Below are 18948 nucleotides of genomic sequence, written 5' to 3'. Positions count from 1 at the left end.
GAAGTGTTTGTCCATTAAAATAAGCTGTGGAAAACTCTCAATCATTATCCTCCTAAACCCGTTAAGCCCTTTCTCCCTGTTTGATCGCAGAGCGGGGAAACGCGCCGTTACACAGCAAACACACATGGACAGACACCACACCTCATACCCTTGAGCAATTAAAAGTCTCAATTCCATCTGATCAGCAGCTTGGAAAGTCAGCTGGAAAGTCCACAGACTGTCTAGCTGTGAAAAAAAGAAAAACATGCTACAACAGCACCTTCAGAACTTCCACGGGGCAAACATTGCTGTTGTGTCATTGTTTGTTGATGTGTCATTGTTTGCTCATCACTACAACAGCTGCTGGAAACAAAGAGGGAGCACAGTTTGTTGGTCATTAACTTTTCTGTTCCCCTACTTAACTCAAGCATGTAACCCAAACATAATTAAAATGTGCAAGCACTGAAACTACAAGCAGAAAGAATTGGGATTTCTTAACTCCCCTCTCAGTTGTTGCCTAGAATTTTTCATCTTCTGATTGTATTATAGGGCGGCATTGTTAGCCTGGGACAAGATGAATGTACAAGCTCATGTTTTACAGATTTAAACATGCTCCTTACATGTTGATGAATCAGTAACAATCCAATACTTAACTCTGCAAGACAGAATGTTGCTTCTACTTGGCGGCTGTGGCTCAGTGGTAGAGTCAGTCGTCTTTCAATCGGAAGGTCGGAGGTTTGATCCCCAGCTCCTCAGGCTACATGTCGAAGTGTCCTTGGGCAAGACACTGAACCCCAAATTGCTCCCGGTGGCATAGCCAACGGGTATGAATGTGATATCTGATTGACAGTTGGGCACTTCACGTAGCAGCCTCTGCCATCAGTGTATGAATGTGTGTGTGAATGGGAGAATGTGACATGTAGTGTAAAAGCAGCTTTGAGTGGTCGCAAAGACTAGAAAAGCGCTGTATAAGTACAGTCCACTTAACATTCTACACTAAAACCGCCTAAGACGCATCGGTGCCTGAGACAGAATCTCACTTAACAAACTTAAAGAGTAAATCCAGTGCTTTTTAACCTGGACCCTGTTTGACATATTTTGGGGTTTAAATGACTAATAAGTACAAACAGTGAACCGCAGGCAGCCCTGAAAGGCTCATTAACTGCGGAAACACAAACCTTGCGGGCAACTGCTCCCAATCAAAGAACGTCCACTCTAAGTGCTTGTCTGTCAAGCAAGGCTGCGTTTTTTTATACTCAAACACAACACACTCCTCTCTCCAGGTCTGACTCACATTTCCACCATCAGCTTCCTGCAACAACTCACCTCTTGGGGGATTTCAGAGTATTTCTCCTTCAGTACAAATTGTGATTTTGGTACCAAATGGATCCAACAAAAAGTTTTATGTCTGTAGGGATCCTTTCCATAATGTTGTCAGACAGAATAACAATCTGGGCCTGTCAGACGTTTCCCACCTCAACTAAACTCTTCATTGAAATTTGTATGCAGTTTTCAGCAACTTAAAAATCTAAGTATGTGTACACACATTACTCTTATAGGCTCACCATAAAAAGAGATACACTATAAGTTATATTAAGGTTCTTAAAAGATATGCTGCTAATGACACTAGCCCTCAAATTCCACCGCAGCTGTGATCATGAACATGAATCAGGCTTTCACACATCAGTATGAAAAAAGATGAGTTCCATTTTTGTCTTTTTATTATAAAGAACAGATGTTTAAAGACAACTCTGACTCATGACATCAGTTTAAATAAAGCTTTTAAATGAAGATGGTCTTTTTATACAAATATATTTTGTTACCACTCTTCTTCAGATCACACAGGTGTTGTTGTCTTTGGTAACCTTGTAAATAAAAATGTTCCCAGAAGTTCGCTTTTGATGCATATTTACATTAAAATTAAATTTATTTGAACAAAAACATATTAACAAAAACAATCCACCATGTTTTAAAATCCCTGTCCACATAGACTCTGCACTTCATCTACTGGCGATTCCTCAACCTCCGCGGCGCCGGCTGAGCCGTCGTGGTGGCGGCTTCCAGCTGAGCGCACCCAGAGGTGAGGCACACACCTGGAGGTCCCCTGAGACCCGGGTGCCCCCTGAGTCCAGGCCGGCCTACGTGTCCCCTCTCACCCTGCTTCCCTGGCTGCCCGTTGAAGGCCCTGCCAGTACGTCCACGCTGACCTGTGATCGAGACAAAAATATCTTCAGACTTCAGGCTTCTGTCCGCTCACTTTGATGAGTAAGACTGCTTCACTGACTCCAAGAAGAGAGCATTTACACAGAAAATCATTTCCCTTTGGCAGATATCTCACTCCTCTTACAGTAACACATCGTCTCTTCCTTTTCCAAGCAATTGAAGCACAGACTCAGCTCAACATCGTCATTAAAAAAAACAGGTCCAGATGTGGCGGGCGATTAGTGTAATGCCTCATTTTAACAAAGTCATCAAAGAACAAGTATCAGAAGATGAAGTTACCCTTCGCTCCCTGGTCTCCAGTGTAGCCAGGTAGGCCGTGACCCTTGGCCCCTTTATCACCCTGCTCTCCTCTTTCACCTGCAAGCCAGACACACACACACACACACATTGTCTCTAGCAGGAATGACAGCAGACGTCCCCCAGGACCTGAGAACACGTCGTACATGTTGATTAAAAACCATGTGTCACTGAGATCACTGTTAAAATATGTTTGAAACACCTTGTAAATATTCCTCAGTTTCATTGTCTTGGCTCAGGGACGTAGCGCGAGTGTGACATCATGCTCGGGCCTCCAACCGTAAATTAGAGCTGAAAATGTACGTGCGAGCGTACAGCGTGGACTGTATAGATTCTTTCTGAACTTAGTATCGAACCCGCAGAGAATTATCACCAGCGGCAGCCGTGAACACATCTGTATCTGACGTGTGCATGTGCTAATTGCTGACACGTTCATTATATCAACTTTACAAGGTGATTATACGTTGGTGATGTGTTTACAGCTTGCTTGATTTTCTCTTCCACCTCTGCTTCCTCCTAAAACATGCCCCGATGAGTTATAGTTATATTACAATTAATTATATTCATACATATAATCTGTCAGCTCTGTGTTATTCACACCTGTTCCTCCTTGTCGGCCCAGGTCTCCTGCTTCTCCGTAGAATCCCTGAAGGCCCACTTCTCCATCAACACCATCATTACCGGGGTCACCCTGACAACATCACCAAGAGGAAAATACATCGTTAGTCTTCTTTGTTTTCAGTACAAACCTGCGAGGTTGGTGCTTTTTTGAAAGTCATAAATTAGGGTTGCTTTCGCCTCGAGCAGCGCTGTGCGCAAAGGCTGAACAGATGTATCAGACTGCTCGTGCAGCACCTTGTTGTGACACAGCGTACAGTACTGGTACATCACTGTCCTCGGTTTGGCATTCAGCGCCACAACATGAGGCATCCCGACCATAATCTAGTCATGGCTTCGAGAGCATTTATCAGCCTGATGGTCTTTGTGATTAAAGTCGTTGTGGAACATGGATTGGTTCTACGCTGTGTAATAATGTGGAAAAGGCTTTCCAATCCAAGGACAGCCTTGATTCTCTCCAAAACCCTCTCAACACAGACCAAGTGTCTCGTCTGTGACTCCTTATTTGTCCTCACAGAGACGTGGAAAATCGTAATGTTTTCATTGCGAGTTTTTCTGCCAAATACTTCAGCTCTCTGAGTCCAGTCCAGACCCTCGCAATGTGTTTGCATTTTACTCAAACAGGGAGCCAAAAAAACGAACAATGTATGGAGAACACGCTGCACCGTGGCAGCATCAGATAAAGGTTTAGAGTGCATGAAGGGACAACTTACGCAATGCTTTTGTCAACACTGAAATCTTTACAGCCTGATTCATGTTGAACAGTGAAGACAGAAAACACTCACAGGAGGTCCGGGGGGTCCTTTCTGTCCGGGGGGACCAGGGGCACCCATGGGCACGTCTCCATAGAGAGGACAGACTGCAGCGCACGTCCTCTTCACTGAGTTGGCAAAGGTGGACATCTGCTCCATGACCACTCTCTTACAAACCTCGATCACGTGCTGAGCAGGCAGAGTCGGGCCCTGTGCAAGAAAATCATTAGCACATCCATCGCTGGAAGGGACCCAACTGTGGGACATGCAGTATGGAACATTACAGGACACGGCACGCTGAAGCGATGGCTGCCTCTCAGAGAAAATGCAACGAACAAATGGAGCCAACAATATTTCCTGAGGCTCATTATGGATTTATAGCCGCACTAAAAGAAACCCTCGCTGTGAGTCATTATTAACTGCAGACTAATGTGTAACTCTTTAAATGTGTTCTTCACACCAAAGCTGCTACAAAACACTGTATGTGTGTCAGTCATTAGTGCAAGTGATTACTCTGCTGTTTCTGTGCCATCATTCGCAGATAGATGAGCTGCCAAATGTAGTAGAGACTGTTACAGTGCTGACTACTCTAAGCTGTTCTATAGCGCTGTAACGTTTGCAACATCAGCCAAAAAACTAAACATTCAGAGGCTGGTGTTCTACTTACTGGTGGTCCCCGAGGCCCCTGAAAGCCATCTGGTCCTCCTTCACCTCGAACCCCTTTGACTCCGACAGTACCTGAGCGTCCAGGTGGGCCCGCTGGACCGCGCTTCCCCCGTCCTCCCTGAGGACCCTGCTCGCCCCTGTCTCCAACCTACAGAGCAGGTTAACAACATGAGCAGAACCGCAGTCCGGACGGAGCCAGGTCATCCATCAGAACACAAAGAAAAATCAGTTTTCCATGCACTCAAAGTTTACGGAAACAGCTTTTAATATATCATATTATTAATCATGAAACATAGAAACTCGTCTTATGGATGGTTAAGTAAAAAGTAGCAACAACACAATCTCATTGGTGAAAGTAGATGACGTGCAAAAAGAGCTGCAACTGAAGAATGACTCCCGGTTCCTGCAGTCAAGAACATAAATCATGATTGCAACACCAGAGCAATGTGCAATATTCATCTCGGTGTAGTTGTGGGTGGTACCGCACTCATTCCATGTACAGATGCTCTACATAAACTTGGAATGTGATTTGGTGGATTGATATCAGATTTTCCCAAACAGAGAAAGTGATAAAGCAAGTGAGTAAAATGTTGATGGTGTTTCCTTATCAAGGAGTACGGAAACACCCTGAGCTGCCCTGTTCATTCACCCAACCCAACTGAGTCATCAGTTAGCATGTAGTTACATTAGCATGCTACAGAGTCACAGCTCACCTTTCCTTTGGGCCCCTTGACTCCTTTCCCCCCCTTAAAAAAAAAGAGCAGATTCACGTTAAGAGAAACACAAACATGATCTGTCGATGTGGAGAGTGGATGAAAGGTCGAGGCGTACCTGTCCACCTTTAACTCCTTGAATTCCCTGGATTCCTGTGTCGCCCTGCACGAGGCGAACAGAAAACAAACAGGGTTTAGAGGCTGGCAAATATGTATTATATTAGAATTCACAGGCATTTGTGCATCTACAGTTTGAATTGGGGGTTTCATAAGCTCATGGAGCAGTAAATACTTCTTGCATTGTGGCATTAATTGGTGATCTTGCTGTCGTCTCTAAAGGGAAATGTAAGAGAATGTATTTACCTTGGACCCTGCTTTTCCAGGCACACCCACGTGTCCCTGTGAAGACATGACATGCTTTAACGGCTTGTAGAAAATGAACTGGGCTTTAGAGGAGTTCAGAAAATTCATCTGGAGCACTCACAGTCGGTCCCGGTGGGCCGATAAATCCGGGTCGTCCTGGCTTCCCTGCAGAACCCTTGTAACCTCTTGGGCCCTCGAGAATAAAACATTTATTAAACCGACCTAAAGGGCTGCTTTATACTCGCCGTTTTTCTTTAACATGGCAAACTACTTTACGTTCCAAATGCATCATGTGCGTGTTTTCAGGGACTGAAAATGTGACTTACAGTTTGGCCTTGGGGACCCATTTCTCCTGCGGGCCCAAGGGTGCCTTTCTCTCCCTGTTAAGACCCGAAGCAAAAGAAATTAATCAGCCAATAACAACTATTAATTTACAGAAACAGAACAAGGTCAGTGATGTACCTTTACTCCGCCTTTTCCAAGTTTCCCGCTGAGACCTTGTGGTCCTTGATACGCCTGCAGAGAACAAATGACACTCATAATAATCCCAGTGCACTGCTTCTAAAGCTCATTAAGACTTCATTGTCTGCAGAATATAATACCTCTATTCCTGGATCACCATCTCTGCCTGGTAGGCCCGGATCTCCGATGATGCCCTGTGGAAACACAAGCATTAGTCAAGCGAGCATGTGTGTGTGTGTGAAGCCCCCTGTGTGTCAGCACTCTCACCTTTGGTCCGAGGGTGCCGGCTCTGCCCACAGGTCCTTGTATCCCCTAAGACAAAAGATAGAGCCATCAAATTTAAAAAAGGAATCATTTTTAAGTGCGCATGAAATGGATGTCATTGGGATCATTTTGTGATACGTACAGGCTTCCCTTTCTCTCCAGCAGAGCCCCTCTCTCCAGGATCTCCGACAATACCCTGTCATCACGTAGAGCACCAGATGTTATGATTTCCCAGCACATGCAACACATTTCATTCAGGAAGCAACATGCTGAACCGGGGATCCTTCCTTCGTATACAATAGAGAAGGTTATCGTTGCGGCCGAGGCTCCTCTTTCAGTGACTCACCAGTTTATGTTGATATAGCTCAGGCCTTCAGATCTCAGCCAAACTCCGTCCACATGAAATAATATTGTTTATGGAGACGGCACATGAGCCAAAAACATAACTCTAGCCCAGTTTTTTTGTGACCACATTTAAAATGATTTACTGGCTCTCTACACTCACAAAAGAGGAACTTGAAGGTAGTGGACAAAGGATTAGGAGCGTCTCGTTATGGATTATGATCCCACAGCAACTCACCTGCTTTCCTCCGGGCCCGGAACGCCCTCCTACACCAGCCGTCCCTTTTGCTCCCTTTAAATCAAAACACGATGGAATTAAATCGAGGTGTATAAATTATAAGAACACAGAGAAAAGGAGAAATTGGAGTACCTTTACTCCCTGGAACCCGGGAATCCCCTCATATCCTCTCTGGCCTTTAGCACCCTTTAAAGAGGTCAACATGTTAGTGATATAGTAATTACATAATGACTTGCAAAAAGGCTTACCAAGTGTGGCTGGAAGTCTAGCTTACAAGTTCTCCTGGGTTCCCAGTCTCTCCGATGTCTCCAGGTGGCCCACGGACTCCCTTTAATTAGAGTCAAATGTCCTCATGAAACCCTCCGGGTTATCTATAAAGTTATACAACTCGAGCAACAAACTGCACAGGAATCTAATGAAAAGTCAATAACTGGCTGCAGATTAGCGTGTTAAACAGCCAGTTAAAGGCAGAACCAAGCAGAGGAGTTTACCTTGAAGCCGGCTGCCCCTCTTAATCCTTTCAGCCCCTTCGGACCTCTCTCTCCCTGTTAACACAACAGCTCATTAATACACTTTTCTAACCTTTCAGGGTAAAGATGTGACGAATCTGAGTGTGATGAATTACCACTTGGCCCCAGAGTCCTCTCATTCCTTTCTCGCCTTTGATTCCTTCTTCACCCTGAGGAGGTGCGAGTGTGTGAGGATTCATTAACACGTTTTGAGAAAGAGCCAAACTGAGCTTTGATAGGAGCACATAGAGGCAGGTCTTACCTTCAGGCCGGTCTCCCCGAGGTTGCCGTAGTCTCCGGTGTTTCCCCTGATTCCCTGCAGAACAAGGTCGACTTAATACCAAGTGAGATTTGTTGCACTGCGGCTATTTGTTTGTAAATAAACCAGTGTGAGAAATGGAGCATTAAATATGAACAGCAGCGACTGATCCCACCGTGAGAAAGTCACTAATGACTTTATGGAGATTAAACTTTGGATTCAACAGGCAGAAAAACTGTTTAAACACGACAGTGCCAGATTAAAGATCACACAGCAGCTATTGATGTTTCTGCAGTCATTGCAGCAAGTCAGATATTTGAAGATAAACACTCATTCACTCTATTGCAAAGGGTTAGATGCACTTTCATGCTTGCTACATAAAGCTTGGGCCGTAAGAGGCTAGCTTAGCTCAGCATCGAGACTGAAAGCAGGGAGAAAGAGCTATTCTTGCTCTGACCAAAGGCAGGCATAACCTAATGCACAATAAACAAGACTAGATCATAACCTAGTATGTGGCTGACCGCATCAGGTCAGTGTGCACTTTTGTGGGCAGTGTGTTACAAGGACTGTCCTTATAAGGCCGATGACAGCGTGTTTGAAAGCAGGTGCCCGCTGCGGACATAGGTGAGGACAGCGGAGGAGCAGCCCCGCCTACTCCCCGAACAAAGTATCCAGAGCCGTAGAGACAGAGAGTCGCGTCAGTGGAGGTCCAATATGCTCCATGATCCGCCATTGAGATGTCGCAACTCTCTCTCTCTACGGCTGTGAAAGTACCGTCACTCAGTCTCTCAGTCACTCAGTCAGTCAGTCACATACAGATCCATGTGTAGGGCTGACCCCGGCGGTCAGCCAATAATAACTACAATATTCCTAAGTGTACAAGTAAGAGCTAACTTTTGAAAGAGCCAGGCTAACTGATTCCAGTCCTTGTGCTAAGCTAAGCTAACCAGCAGCTGGCATTATAATTGATTGACAGACATGTGAGTCGTACCAAACTTCATGTACAACTCTCCACGAAAAAGGTAGAAGTTTATCTCCCAATATGGCATATTACTTATGAATGAAGCTTTAGCAGAGAGTTAGCTAAGCACAAAAACTGGACTAGCTTAGCTCTTTCAGAAGAGACGACAATCTGCCAACCAGAACCTCTAAATCTTACTCATTAACATGCAGGTCTTGTTTTTTATGTGTGTACAAAACCGGAGTGTAAAAACAACATGTTCTGGTTCAAACATGGTGGTTTACTTTGTGTTAGTGAGCAATCTAGCCAGCTGTTTTCCCCTGCTTTGAAGTGTTATGCTAAGCTAACTGCCCCCTTGCTTTAGCTTTATTTACTGCTTAGATATAAGGTTCGTTTTATCTACTACTCTGTAAGAATGCGAGGAAGTGTATTCTCCTATATTTTTAACGCTAGCTGTAAAAAGTCATTCGACAACATGAGGACAATGTAGTTGAAAATGTGAACGTGCTATAAATGTCAGATTGGTGGAAAATATAGACGAGCATATTCAGCAGGATTTAGGAAACATTAGTCATAAAGGCAACAAAACGGAGCTGTATTGTTTGCACAGATGTTGACTTCCTCAGTAGTTAAAGTGTTTTCCAGTTGGCTGTGTTTCTCTGAGTCAACAAACAGATTGAAGAAGGCCACGGTGCCTTTGTGTTGGAAGTTTATTTGACCATCTCACCTAACGCTTTTAAGCAGAGTCAGCTGGGTCCAGGTTAACCTCAAAGATGGCTGACGGTACGGCCAGAGGCACGACCGTGAACTTTACAACATCTTTAAGGCGGTATAGCTCCGAGAAGCGAAGGACCACCCACCACCTGAGATGGACAGTTCATATACGTGTGCCAGGAAATGCCCTCCTCGAATGCCAGCAGGGGAGGAGATAAACATGTTGGGGCTCTGTGATTCACAAGCTGGCAGGAGGTCAAAACTCTAACGACTTACACAAGACAGATGTTTACTCCCAGATGAGCTACAGCTGCAATTGAGGGCATCAATATGAAGCATGTACAGCTCTGGAAATGTGCTCTGAATGTAGAATTACATGTGTTTGCTCTGGCAGCACGGGGGGGGGATTTCCTTGAGTACAAGGGGCATGTTAAATGCTGAACCATTTCATATGTATGAAAAAAAATCCTTCTTGAAACACATGTTCTCTGGACTGTTGTTAAAAGACTCAGATTTGATCCAACATAACAGCCACAGCTAAGCATCAAAAGATTAACAAGTCATAAATTAAGAGTGGAAATAATCACGTCTGCGGCTCCCTGAAGGATACAACTGTGACCTGATTTGTTCAGTCGCTGACGTGTGTGAAACTGGCTCCTGATAGCAGAACTTTTTCTTCATGATAACTTCCTCAAAGCTTTCAATTTTGGATGAATTAATCACCATTTTCCACAAAAACAAACATTTTAAAGAACCAAAACATGAGAGAGACTTGACACAACAGCTAAGCACAGTAATGCCACTCATTACCAGACACTTGGAGGGTTATTGCCCAACTGCCTCGTTTTCCTGTGTGTGTGGGATTCATTACGTTTGGCTCAGTCTCTTCCAAATGTAAAAGCAAAACCATTAGAAACCCTGTGATCACCTGCCAGATTCACTTTAATCTTATATTCTATTCCTGCGCTTTAACATGGAAATGGCTATTTCAGAAGAACCAAAACAAATTTATTGTCACATCTGTATCGCTACATGTTTATCTTGGCTTCCTCCGCAATCTTGTGCAAAGCGGACATGAGTTTTCAGACTATGAAAGGAGGCCCTGTGTTTACTATCGCGAAGTGCTTCTGCTTCCAGATCTGTTTCCATCCTGTCGTGTCTCAGTTGTACTTCTGCTGCCATTTTCCACAGCTCCGCCGCTGTCTCATAAGGTTTTACAATGTCACTCACCCACAATTCAGTTTAACTCTTTATTGTACTACAAATGGAAAGGGCTGTCACTAAGGCTATAAAACTACTAGTGCACCAGGGTATGCATTAATCAATTGTAAAATAACGTTATGGTTAGAGTTTTTCCAGTGTGGTTATTGTTTACCTCCGACGAGGCCAGTCAACGCATCAGTCCGATACCAACAGTGTGGTACCATCATTCAAAGCTAGCTAACCCTTTCACCAATAATATGAATGTTTTGTTTGCACTGCCATCAGAGGGGTTCTCGGGATCAGCCAACATTCAAGTCTAGAGATCAGTACGGTATCTGGATGGAAAAAATGGTGATATTTGCATTACTGAGAGACTTATAGTACAATTTACCCAGTTTCCTAGTCTTCCTGTGTCTCCGAGTTTTCCTGGAAGACCACTGTGACCCTGCACACAAATTTAAAATCATATTAACACAAACTGTCTCATCAATATGTTCAGACAGTTTTTTAATGTACAGGCGCATTCACCTTTGGCCCTGGTGGTCCCTGAATGCCGGGCTGTCCGTTCATGCATTTACAAGGCGCTCGTCCAGCTGTGAGGCCGATCTCTGCGTAGCCTCCGCACTGCCGAAGAAAGAGAGGTGAGACAACGGTTTTAAAACTGAACAGAGGCGGAGAAACCTTGTTAAATGTGAGCTGACTTACCACATTAGAGAGCTCACAGCAGCCCTCTGAGTAAGCCTGCTCTGGGTCACATGACACCTCCATCTGCTGGAGGTCCACCTAGAAGGAGATAGGAAATGAAAAGAGATCGTAAAGCAGTATTCCATATCAAAGTATAAATATTAGTTTAGATGCATGAAAATCCCAGATGTCAACGTACAGACATGGAGCGACCTCCTGCAGCCCTCTTTACGATGGATGTGTACCCTCGTTGGATGACCGGCCTCCCCTCATCAATGGTCTCCACACTGACCTCCTCACAGTCGATCAGCAGCTTCACCTTGCTACCCTTCACACTCAGCGCCAACTTGTGCCACTCTCCATCAAACAACTTCTCCACTCCATGGAAGGTCCGCAGCATCTGGCTCCTTCGGGGGCTGGTGTAGAAGAAGTCTAAGGAGCGTGTTTCACCCTGGAAGCGCAGGCCGACTTGCTCGTTCCCCTGCGGGTCACTGACCTGCCACAGGTCCCAGGATTTCTTAGCAGCGTCTTTGGTCACTTTAAATGTTGCGATGACGGAGTAGTCGGAGGGAAGTCCATCTGGATACACATCGCTGTGGCACGGGAGTGAGGTTTAGAGAGCCGAATCAAAGAGAGGCAACTTTCTTCACAGAACAATTAAGGGCTTTTGTGGGAACATGAGGGTTTTATTTTCCAAGAGGAAAAATAAGTCGAAGCAGAACTTCTGAAATTGTATGTCAACATTTGACATTAGCATACGACACTTTTCTTTATTACTTTGGGGGAAGTCTGTTCTGATGATGCACCAGCAGACAACCGATCTTTGTTTTTACAATTGGAACAAAGCACTCAAAAGACAATGCTGCATTCACTGCCAGGGTTTAAAGCAAAACAAGACAAAGAGGCTACAGCCGAGCTAGCAGCTCTGTGGGGCACAGCAGAGCTTTGAGCTAAAGGCTAACAAAGTTATGCAAACATGCTCACAATACAACGCTTAATGGTTGATGTTTAGCAGGTGTTAGACTGAAGATGTCAACCATCATTGTTTTTAGAACATTTTCATGCTAATTTGCATTTAAATATTAACAAGATAATTCAGCAGACTGTCTTCAGTCATGTAGCTGGCCAGGCTGAAAACTCATGAAGATTTTCATTTAAATAAATGTCTGTTACCGTAAGTCACTATCTATCCCTGAATGAGGTAAGGCAATGGTGATTGAGCCTATGGCCCACTGATGAAAGCCTTTGCATTTGCAGTATTACAGACTGGGTGTCTGTGGTGACTTTCACAGAAAAAATCACTAGCGGCGCCCAGTTAGTGACGCGTTTTCCATCAGCCAGCAGTGGTTGGTCTGCCAGAGAGGGTAGGCGGAGCTAAGCGGCTGCTTTTCCGGTCTCTGCAAGTGTTGCGAGTAAACAGTAATCTACTATGGCTGAACAAACAAAGAAAAGATGGATGACTACAGATACAACTTCAACAATAAGTGAAAATCCAAAGAAAAAGAAACAAACTCGACACTCAGATGAAGCAAACAGTCTAAAAAGGAAAGCGACCGTCAGCCAGGAAAATCAAGAGTTACAACCGGAGCCAACCGTGGACGTCTGGGAGGTGTATCTGTCTTCAAGATTATTACTCTAAGGATAGGAATAATCAAACCATATGACTATTGATATTGATATTTTTTTACACCCCTACTTTAAACCGAATGCATGAAAGCCTTGTTTTTGGAGATCTTCAGTGCTTTATCTTCTCGCGTTACTCTAGTGATGCACAGGTCTGCTCCAGGACCTTGTGACATCATTATTGGGAGGGCTTAAAGGTGCAAAACTGATTATACGCCTGGTATTAAGTTACCCTTTCAATATTTGTGGAGTACTTTGTCGCAGCCATAAATGGGGCGACGGTTGTGAGATAGTCTAGGCAGGCAAATCGAGCTGCACTGATTTCACACTTGACATACGTCATTCTCCACATTCACCTGACAAACACTTCCTCCCAATGTGGCGTCTATTTAAGATTCACGGTCTATCCCTCTGCTCTGCTCATCGCCACCTCTGCTCTGCACCAGTACTGCGCTCATACTTTCAGCCCCACCACCACCCCAGCATCCACCTGCAGGCTCTGGCTAGAGGGTTTAAGATATTATCTCATCACTCCTCAAGTGTCTGCATGTAAAATAAATCTGCGAGGAGTGATGAGGTCGGAGCCTGAACTCCAAACACAGGCTATTTTCTGCTGCTGCAATAAACATCTCAAACTACTGTTTACTGACACAAAGCTGCCACATGAGTAAAACCATTGAAGATACTGTACCTCATGGTCCTACGTAGATGGATGGAGGGGTTGACACGGTAGGCCACCGCCTCAGGTTGAGAGCCATCCACTCTCCTCACTCCTTTCGACTCCGGCACGTGAAACTCCTCCAGCAGGTCAAAACCTCACGACACAAACACTGAGGTTACTCTGACGTCACGTGATCATCATCAAAGGTGCTGAGCTGCTTCTTAATCACTGATATCACTGATTGTTTTAATGGCCGCATTACTCATGTCATTAATAATGGCATCCCCTCACAGGTAGTATGAGGTCATCTATTAAAACATGAAGAGGCTGCTTGTTTTCTTTCATGTCTGGATTTGGCTTCTGAACTCTAAACACTGTCTGCTTTGTTCTGCAGTCTGAGTGAGATCAGCGTGTCTGCGGTGTTTCCTGAGAGGTGAGAGCGTGCCGATGGAAGCTGGTGGAAGATTCTGATGTTGAGAACAACCCATAAACCTACTCGACAGTAATGAAACACTTGATACCTGCTTCTGGTTTATTCATGATAACAGTAAAACTCAGATGCAAGGCCTCAAAGGGCTGTCTGCACCTTAACCATGATGACCTCTGTGACCTCTCAGTGTACACAAAGGCACTGAGAGCGGGAATGTGATACTGGGTCGACCGCTGGGAAAGCAAACAATGGACAAACACTGACTAACACTGACATCTGCTGGTCTTACTACAATAGTACAGTGTGTAACTAGGAAGATAATAATTCTATAATATACTGTATGTGATTATTATCAATTATCAATCAGGTTTAATAGGATACGTTTATTTAACGGTGGAGGAGTGTAAAGCCATGTTGAAAAACAGCTGCAAAGTAAAATCCAAACCAACACAATTACACACGACTAATGTTTCGATAAAGCTCCGGTGTTTGTGTTATTTCTATGTAGTCATCAAAGAAGTATATATATATTAAAAAAACACTTACTTGGTAACTTCTGACTTTGGGTCAGTCCCCAGATGGCACAGAGTGCTGCAAACACCAGCATGTCTTTGTAGGCCGGCATTTTCTAATTACGTTTGAAGTCAGGGGCTATAAGTGCCTGCAGCACACAGATTAAACACATCAGATGATCTGATATACGAGTGCACAGAAGGCTTTTAAATGGAAGTCAGTTAACAAATGTGTTAAAGAAATACATTCTGTAGATAACAATTTTAAATGTGATTGATAAAGATTTAAAAAAATAATAATAAAAAGAGAAAAAAAACACTTTAAAACAACCGAAAATAAAGATGTGATGCTGAACGCTTTTGCCTAACGTGATTGAATAACTAATAAGAATTGATGCCGTCTTTCTTTAAAGTCCTTTTTCTTTATCAAGTATTTTTTTATTTAGTTGATGCAATGCAACTACAACGCTTTTAAAAGCATTTTATGTAGTTAGATGATTTTCCTGCGGAAACAATTTAAAAATCTGAAATGCTTTGTCCATGCAGACGCTCACTCACTGCAAGTTTCTCAAAATTAGACACACAGCAAACTAAACTGTACTTTGTTTGATCTGCAACTTTACATCGAACACCAGCCCGATTTATATAATAACCACTGCCTTCATAAAATGGTACTTTAGATGCACAAAAACGACAGAGAATAATGTAATTACTCACATATTCCTGAAAGAGAAAGTCCCAGAGCTCTTACAGATGGATCTCTTCCAGTTCTTGGTGTGAGGATGTATCCCGCTCTAAAGTGCCATCCCCGGGTCGGTGTTTGAGCTGAACAGGACGACCATTCAAACTAAAGATGTGGCTCTCAGAGGAGCCTGACCCCTGAGCTCCACTCCACCTTTGGTCCCTGGGGGATCTGTCTCTTCTCATAGGCCAGTTACACCTAATGTACAAGTCCAGTAAACTGAGTCATCATGTTGGTGAACATATCAGGACACATCTGTATGTGGGTCAAAGTTAACGAGAAGAACGAAACCACAGTTGTGTTAAAGAATAAACCTGTTTGTTAAAGAAGCTTTGTTCAGTGCAGCTCTAACTAAAGTTTTCATGTGTTTTCTCGTGCAAAGATTTAGATCATCTCTTTTAGAATCCACTGGTACAGTTTAAGAAAGACTTTGTGATTGTTGTGGAAACTTAAATCTATAATATATATATAAAGGTTTTTAGTGTATGTTCATTCAAGACAGTGTTTTATCATCTTCAGAGTCTCACTGAGAGAAGGATGCAGTATGTCGCAGCTAAACACAAGACGCTCTGCAAACATTCCTCTCAGAGGAGACCACACCTTCAACCTAAACCTCCTCACTGCAGCTAACGACCACGGTGGGAAGGAAAACGACAGCATAATAAAACACACATATAGGCTACAATAGTCATAATGTGGATACGAACATAAAAAAGTACATCTGTAAAGTGTTTATACATAAAGCCAGTCTGATATGTTTGGCTATACAACATAAGGGCTACTTAATAAATTGGTTTCCAAATCTTTGGGAAGCACTGTTGCAACCCTTAATTCCCAATAAATGACTCATGTTTAGCAGTATGTTAGCATGCTAACATCCTTACTGTGACAGTGCTAACAAGCTGATGCTAGTATACGTTTACTTTGGCCATCGTCTTTGTCACCATGCTAACATTTGCTCATTAGTACTTAACACAAAGTTCTGCTGAGGCTGATGGGACTGTTCTTACTTTTGAAGGTCGACACATCAGTGAACGGTGGTTTTCCAGCTGACGACCCTGCAGCCATTAAACAGTATTTACACAAAAAGTAAATATTGACCAGGTGATTGCACTATATAAGATGCTAAGAAGACAAATTGTTGTGCCAATCCATCAAGTCCAGATATTTGAGATATTTTGCAGGATGCTAAAACTTTGACCTGATGATTGGGCAACAGGGAAAGTAGGATTCTTCCATTTCATTTCATTGCAGTGGACCAAAATGATATTTTACCACAAATCCATAATGTCAACCTGAAAAGGGAAAAGTCAGTGGGATTCTCCCTCTGGGAACGCTGCTAGCATGTCTGAAAAAAGGAGCTAAAACATCAGAGCAGAGACGTTCTGTGGTCCCCACCAGCCTCTGGTGGTTTTCTGCAAGCAGGTTTATTACAAAGTAATGTTACAGTAACAATTTCAGCTCTACCGAAATTAACCATACATTGACATGGATGCACAATAGAATGTCTACATGGAGTGGCACCTTTTAAAGGTCAACGCACACACTGCTGTGAAGTGGCCAAACAAAACAGGGACTTCAGCTGCTCACAAACAAACAGGACTCAAAGCTTCATGGTTACGAGGTTTCTGCTACTTGCCTTAAATAGTGTTTTCAAAGGTTTCTGCAGTGCTTACTGGGGTTTATTGTAGTATATTGCATTGCCCTTTAAATGCATGTTGGCAGTATATCATAGCACTTAAATAGATAATTGCAGTGCCTCAAATGGTACCATAATGCACCACCTACTCCAAACATGAGCAAACATAAATTACAGTACATTCAGTAACTTTCAGAGCGCTAGCCTGCGTGTTGCCCTTCATTAGTGTGTTTAGAAATGTTAGCTAACCGTGCAGCGTAATCATCCCAAGGTTTTCTAGTGTTCGTCAAACCTCTACAGGTTTTTCATCAATAAAATAAAGTACAATAAAAACAATTTGACATTTTTCACAGAAAATAAAATACATTAAAAACAAATACACAAGGCCATTGACGTTCCATTCTCACATAATATTAAACCATATTGCCTCTCAACAGAATATTTTACATCTTCGCAACAATTTAAATAACACTCAACACATTTGCAGTCTTTAAGTTAGATATCTCCAGTGTCCGTTACGTGTTTCGGGTGCAACTAGCTCCTGGGTTGTTTGTTTTCAAGGCCACTGACTATCGCTTGGATCCCTTGGCCAGTTTGCTCGTGGGAGTGGTTCTTCTCTGAGGAGTGGGGATCTTGGAGGGTTTTCCTCCGTGTTGACGGGAGGCAGAGCGCGGCGTCGCTCGGGCTGAGTCTCCGACTGTCTCAGACGCGTCTGAGCACACGGACTGGATGTCCGAGATGTCAAAGTCGGAGGCGTCACTTCCTCTGCGGCTGCTTCCTCTGCTTCCTGCTTTACTTCCAGGTCGGCTGGAATTTTTTCTTGATTCTGGAAAGATAAAATTTAGGCAGATTATTTAACTATTAATTATTTATTATTCAGTTCAATAATAGTTGTAGTTTAATTGACATTGTTACAGTAGAACAATAATTGACAAGAAACTTTCATCAGCCCTCTATATGATCTGTAAGAAGCAGCTCACTGTAGCATTTACTCCCAGTAAAAGCTTCAAAGGCCGACTCCTGTCTTCAGCCATTATTGGAAAATGTGTCAAAAACAAAAAACTAATTTGAAATAAGCTGAAGAGTCACTCTGAAGCAGCTCTCTACTCACCACCTATTGTCTGTGTTCGGGCTTTCAGCACAGCAGCGCTGATCAACGTTCCCTCCTCACCAGACTGAAATCCTTTGCCTGACATGAACCCAGGCAGACGCAATTTGCTGCCTTGAACTGGCGTACCCTGCAAAAAACACAACTTTTAAAACTTTCCTTTGTAAAGAACGGCACTTAACTACACAGTGCTATTACCGGACACACGCTGCTAATATAAATATTGGCTATTTAAGTTGAGTTAGTCTTAAATTTGGCAAAAAATCCTCTAAATTCCTTAAATTTGCACAAACTGATGAAGCTCTCTTCAAAGCTGTTAGTATTTAAAATATATATTAAAGCTGCAGCAGTTAGTATTTTGATTATGTGTCAAACCTTAAGTTTGTAAGGCATGAAACAATCATACATGCATCATTATATACAGTTGTTCATAATATAAGAGCACACACATGAGACAGACAGAAGAATGAATTATTCAGCCCGTTAGAAATGAGAGAAGTAAAAGCTTATAGACCCAACTGAAATCTCAAACACATTAAACCACTTTGTGAGTTCGACGTCTCACAGGTCCGTCTTTGTTTTTGCTTTTAAATGCAGATTAAAATTGTAAACCAGCAAAATCGATATCTTAGATTTCGGTTGGGTCTTTAATCAGAAGCGTTCCACATCATGAGCTGTACATGACTATACCTCTGAGGATGAACCCTGGCTCCCAAAGGAGTCGGATGATTTAAGAGGAGTGGAGGGTTTGCTGTTTGTAAGCCAGGGCTTATCATAATTGCGGGTTATGTGTTGGGGAGTCTGGGGAACAATGGCAAATCAAAAAACACAAACATGGATTCACAAATCAAAAACTAGAAAAAGCACTAGATGTCAGAAACAACAAAAAAAACGTGATCAAATAATGAAAAATAAAGAACCAGAGGCAGATAAATGAGAAGAAAATCATGGACGGGATGATCAATATGTGTGACGGACATCTCGCA

General features: G+C 43.2%; 2 protein-coding genes across 2 annotated transcripts in view; both read right to left on the bottom strand.

The window, feature by feature from the left end:
- Positions 1-1903: 1903 nt before the first annotated feature.
- LOC138589020 (collagen alpha-1(IX) chain) lies at positions 1904-15400 on the bottom strand. The gene is given in 29 exon segments (XM_069659293.1): positions 1904-2186; positions 2482-2559; positions 3100-3190; positions 3903-4079; positions 4537-4683; positions 5249-5281; positions 5367-5411; positions 5612-5647; positions 5733-5804; positions 5938-5991; positions 6074-6127; positions 6214-6267; positions 6341-6385; positions 6480-6533; positions 6918-6971; positions 7050-7103; positions 7192-7245; positions 7409-7462; positions 7543-7596; positions 7689-7742; positions 10955-11008; positions 11092-11187; positions 11269-11346; positions 11447-11840; positions 13562-13685; positions 14508-14589; positions 14591-14622; positions 15191-15241; positions 15244-15400. Coding segments are annotated over 29 exon segments (2535 nt in total). The 3' UTR covers positions 1904-1983.
- Positions 15401-16604: 1204 nt separating this feature from the next.
- The window catches only part of dst (dystonin), a 106775-nt gene continuing 104431 nt past the window's right edge, over positions 16605-18948 (bottom strand). The window contains exons 96-98 of the mRNA XM_069659031.1: positions 18653-18763; positions 17966-18092; positions 16605-17680 (exon numbers count right to left, since the gene is read on the bottom strand). Coding sequence (XP_069515132.1) covers positions 17424-17680; positions 17966-18092; positions 18653-18763 — 495 coding nt within the window. The 3' untranslated portion in view covers positions 16605-17423. The remainder of the gene's footprint in view (positions 17681-17965; positions 18093-18652; positions 18764-18948) is intronic.

The sequence above is a fragment of the Semicossyphus pulcher genome, unplaced genomic scaffold (assembly GCF_022749685.1).
Source record: "Semicossyphus pulcher isolate SPU_LCO1_2020_fin unplaced genomic scaffold, fSemPul1.0.p SCAF_12, whole genome shotgun sequence".
NCBI lineage: Eukaryota > Metazoa > Chordata > Actinopteri > Labriformes > Labridae > Semicossyphus > Semicossyphus pulcher.
Note: the sequence above shows the minus strand (reverse complement) of the source record. Positions and strands in the feature narration are given on the sequence as shown.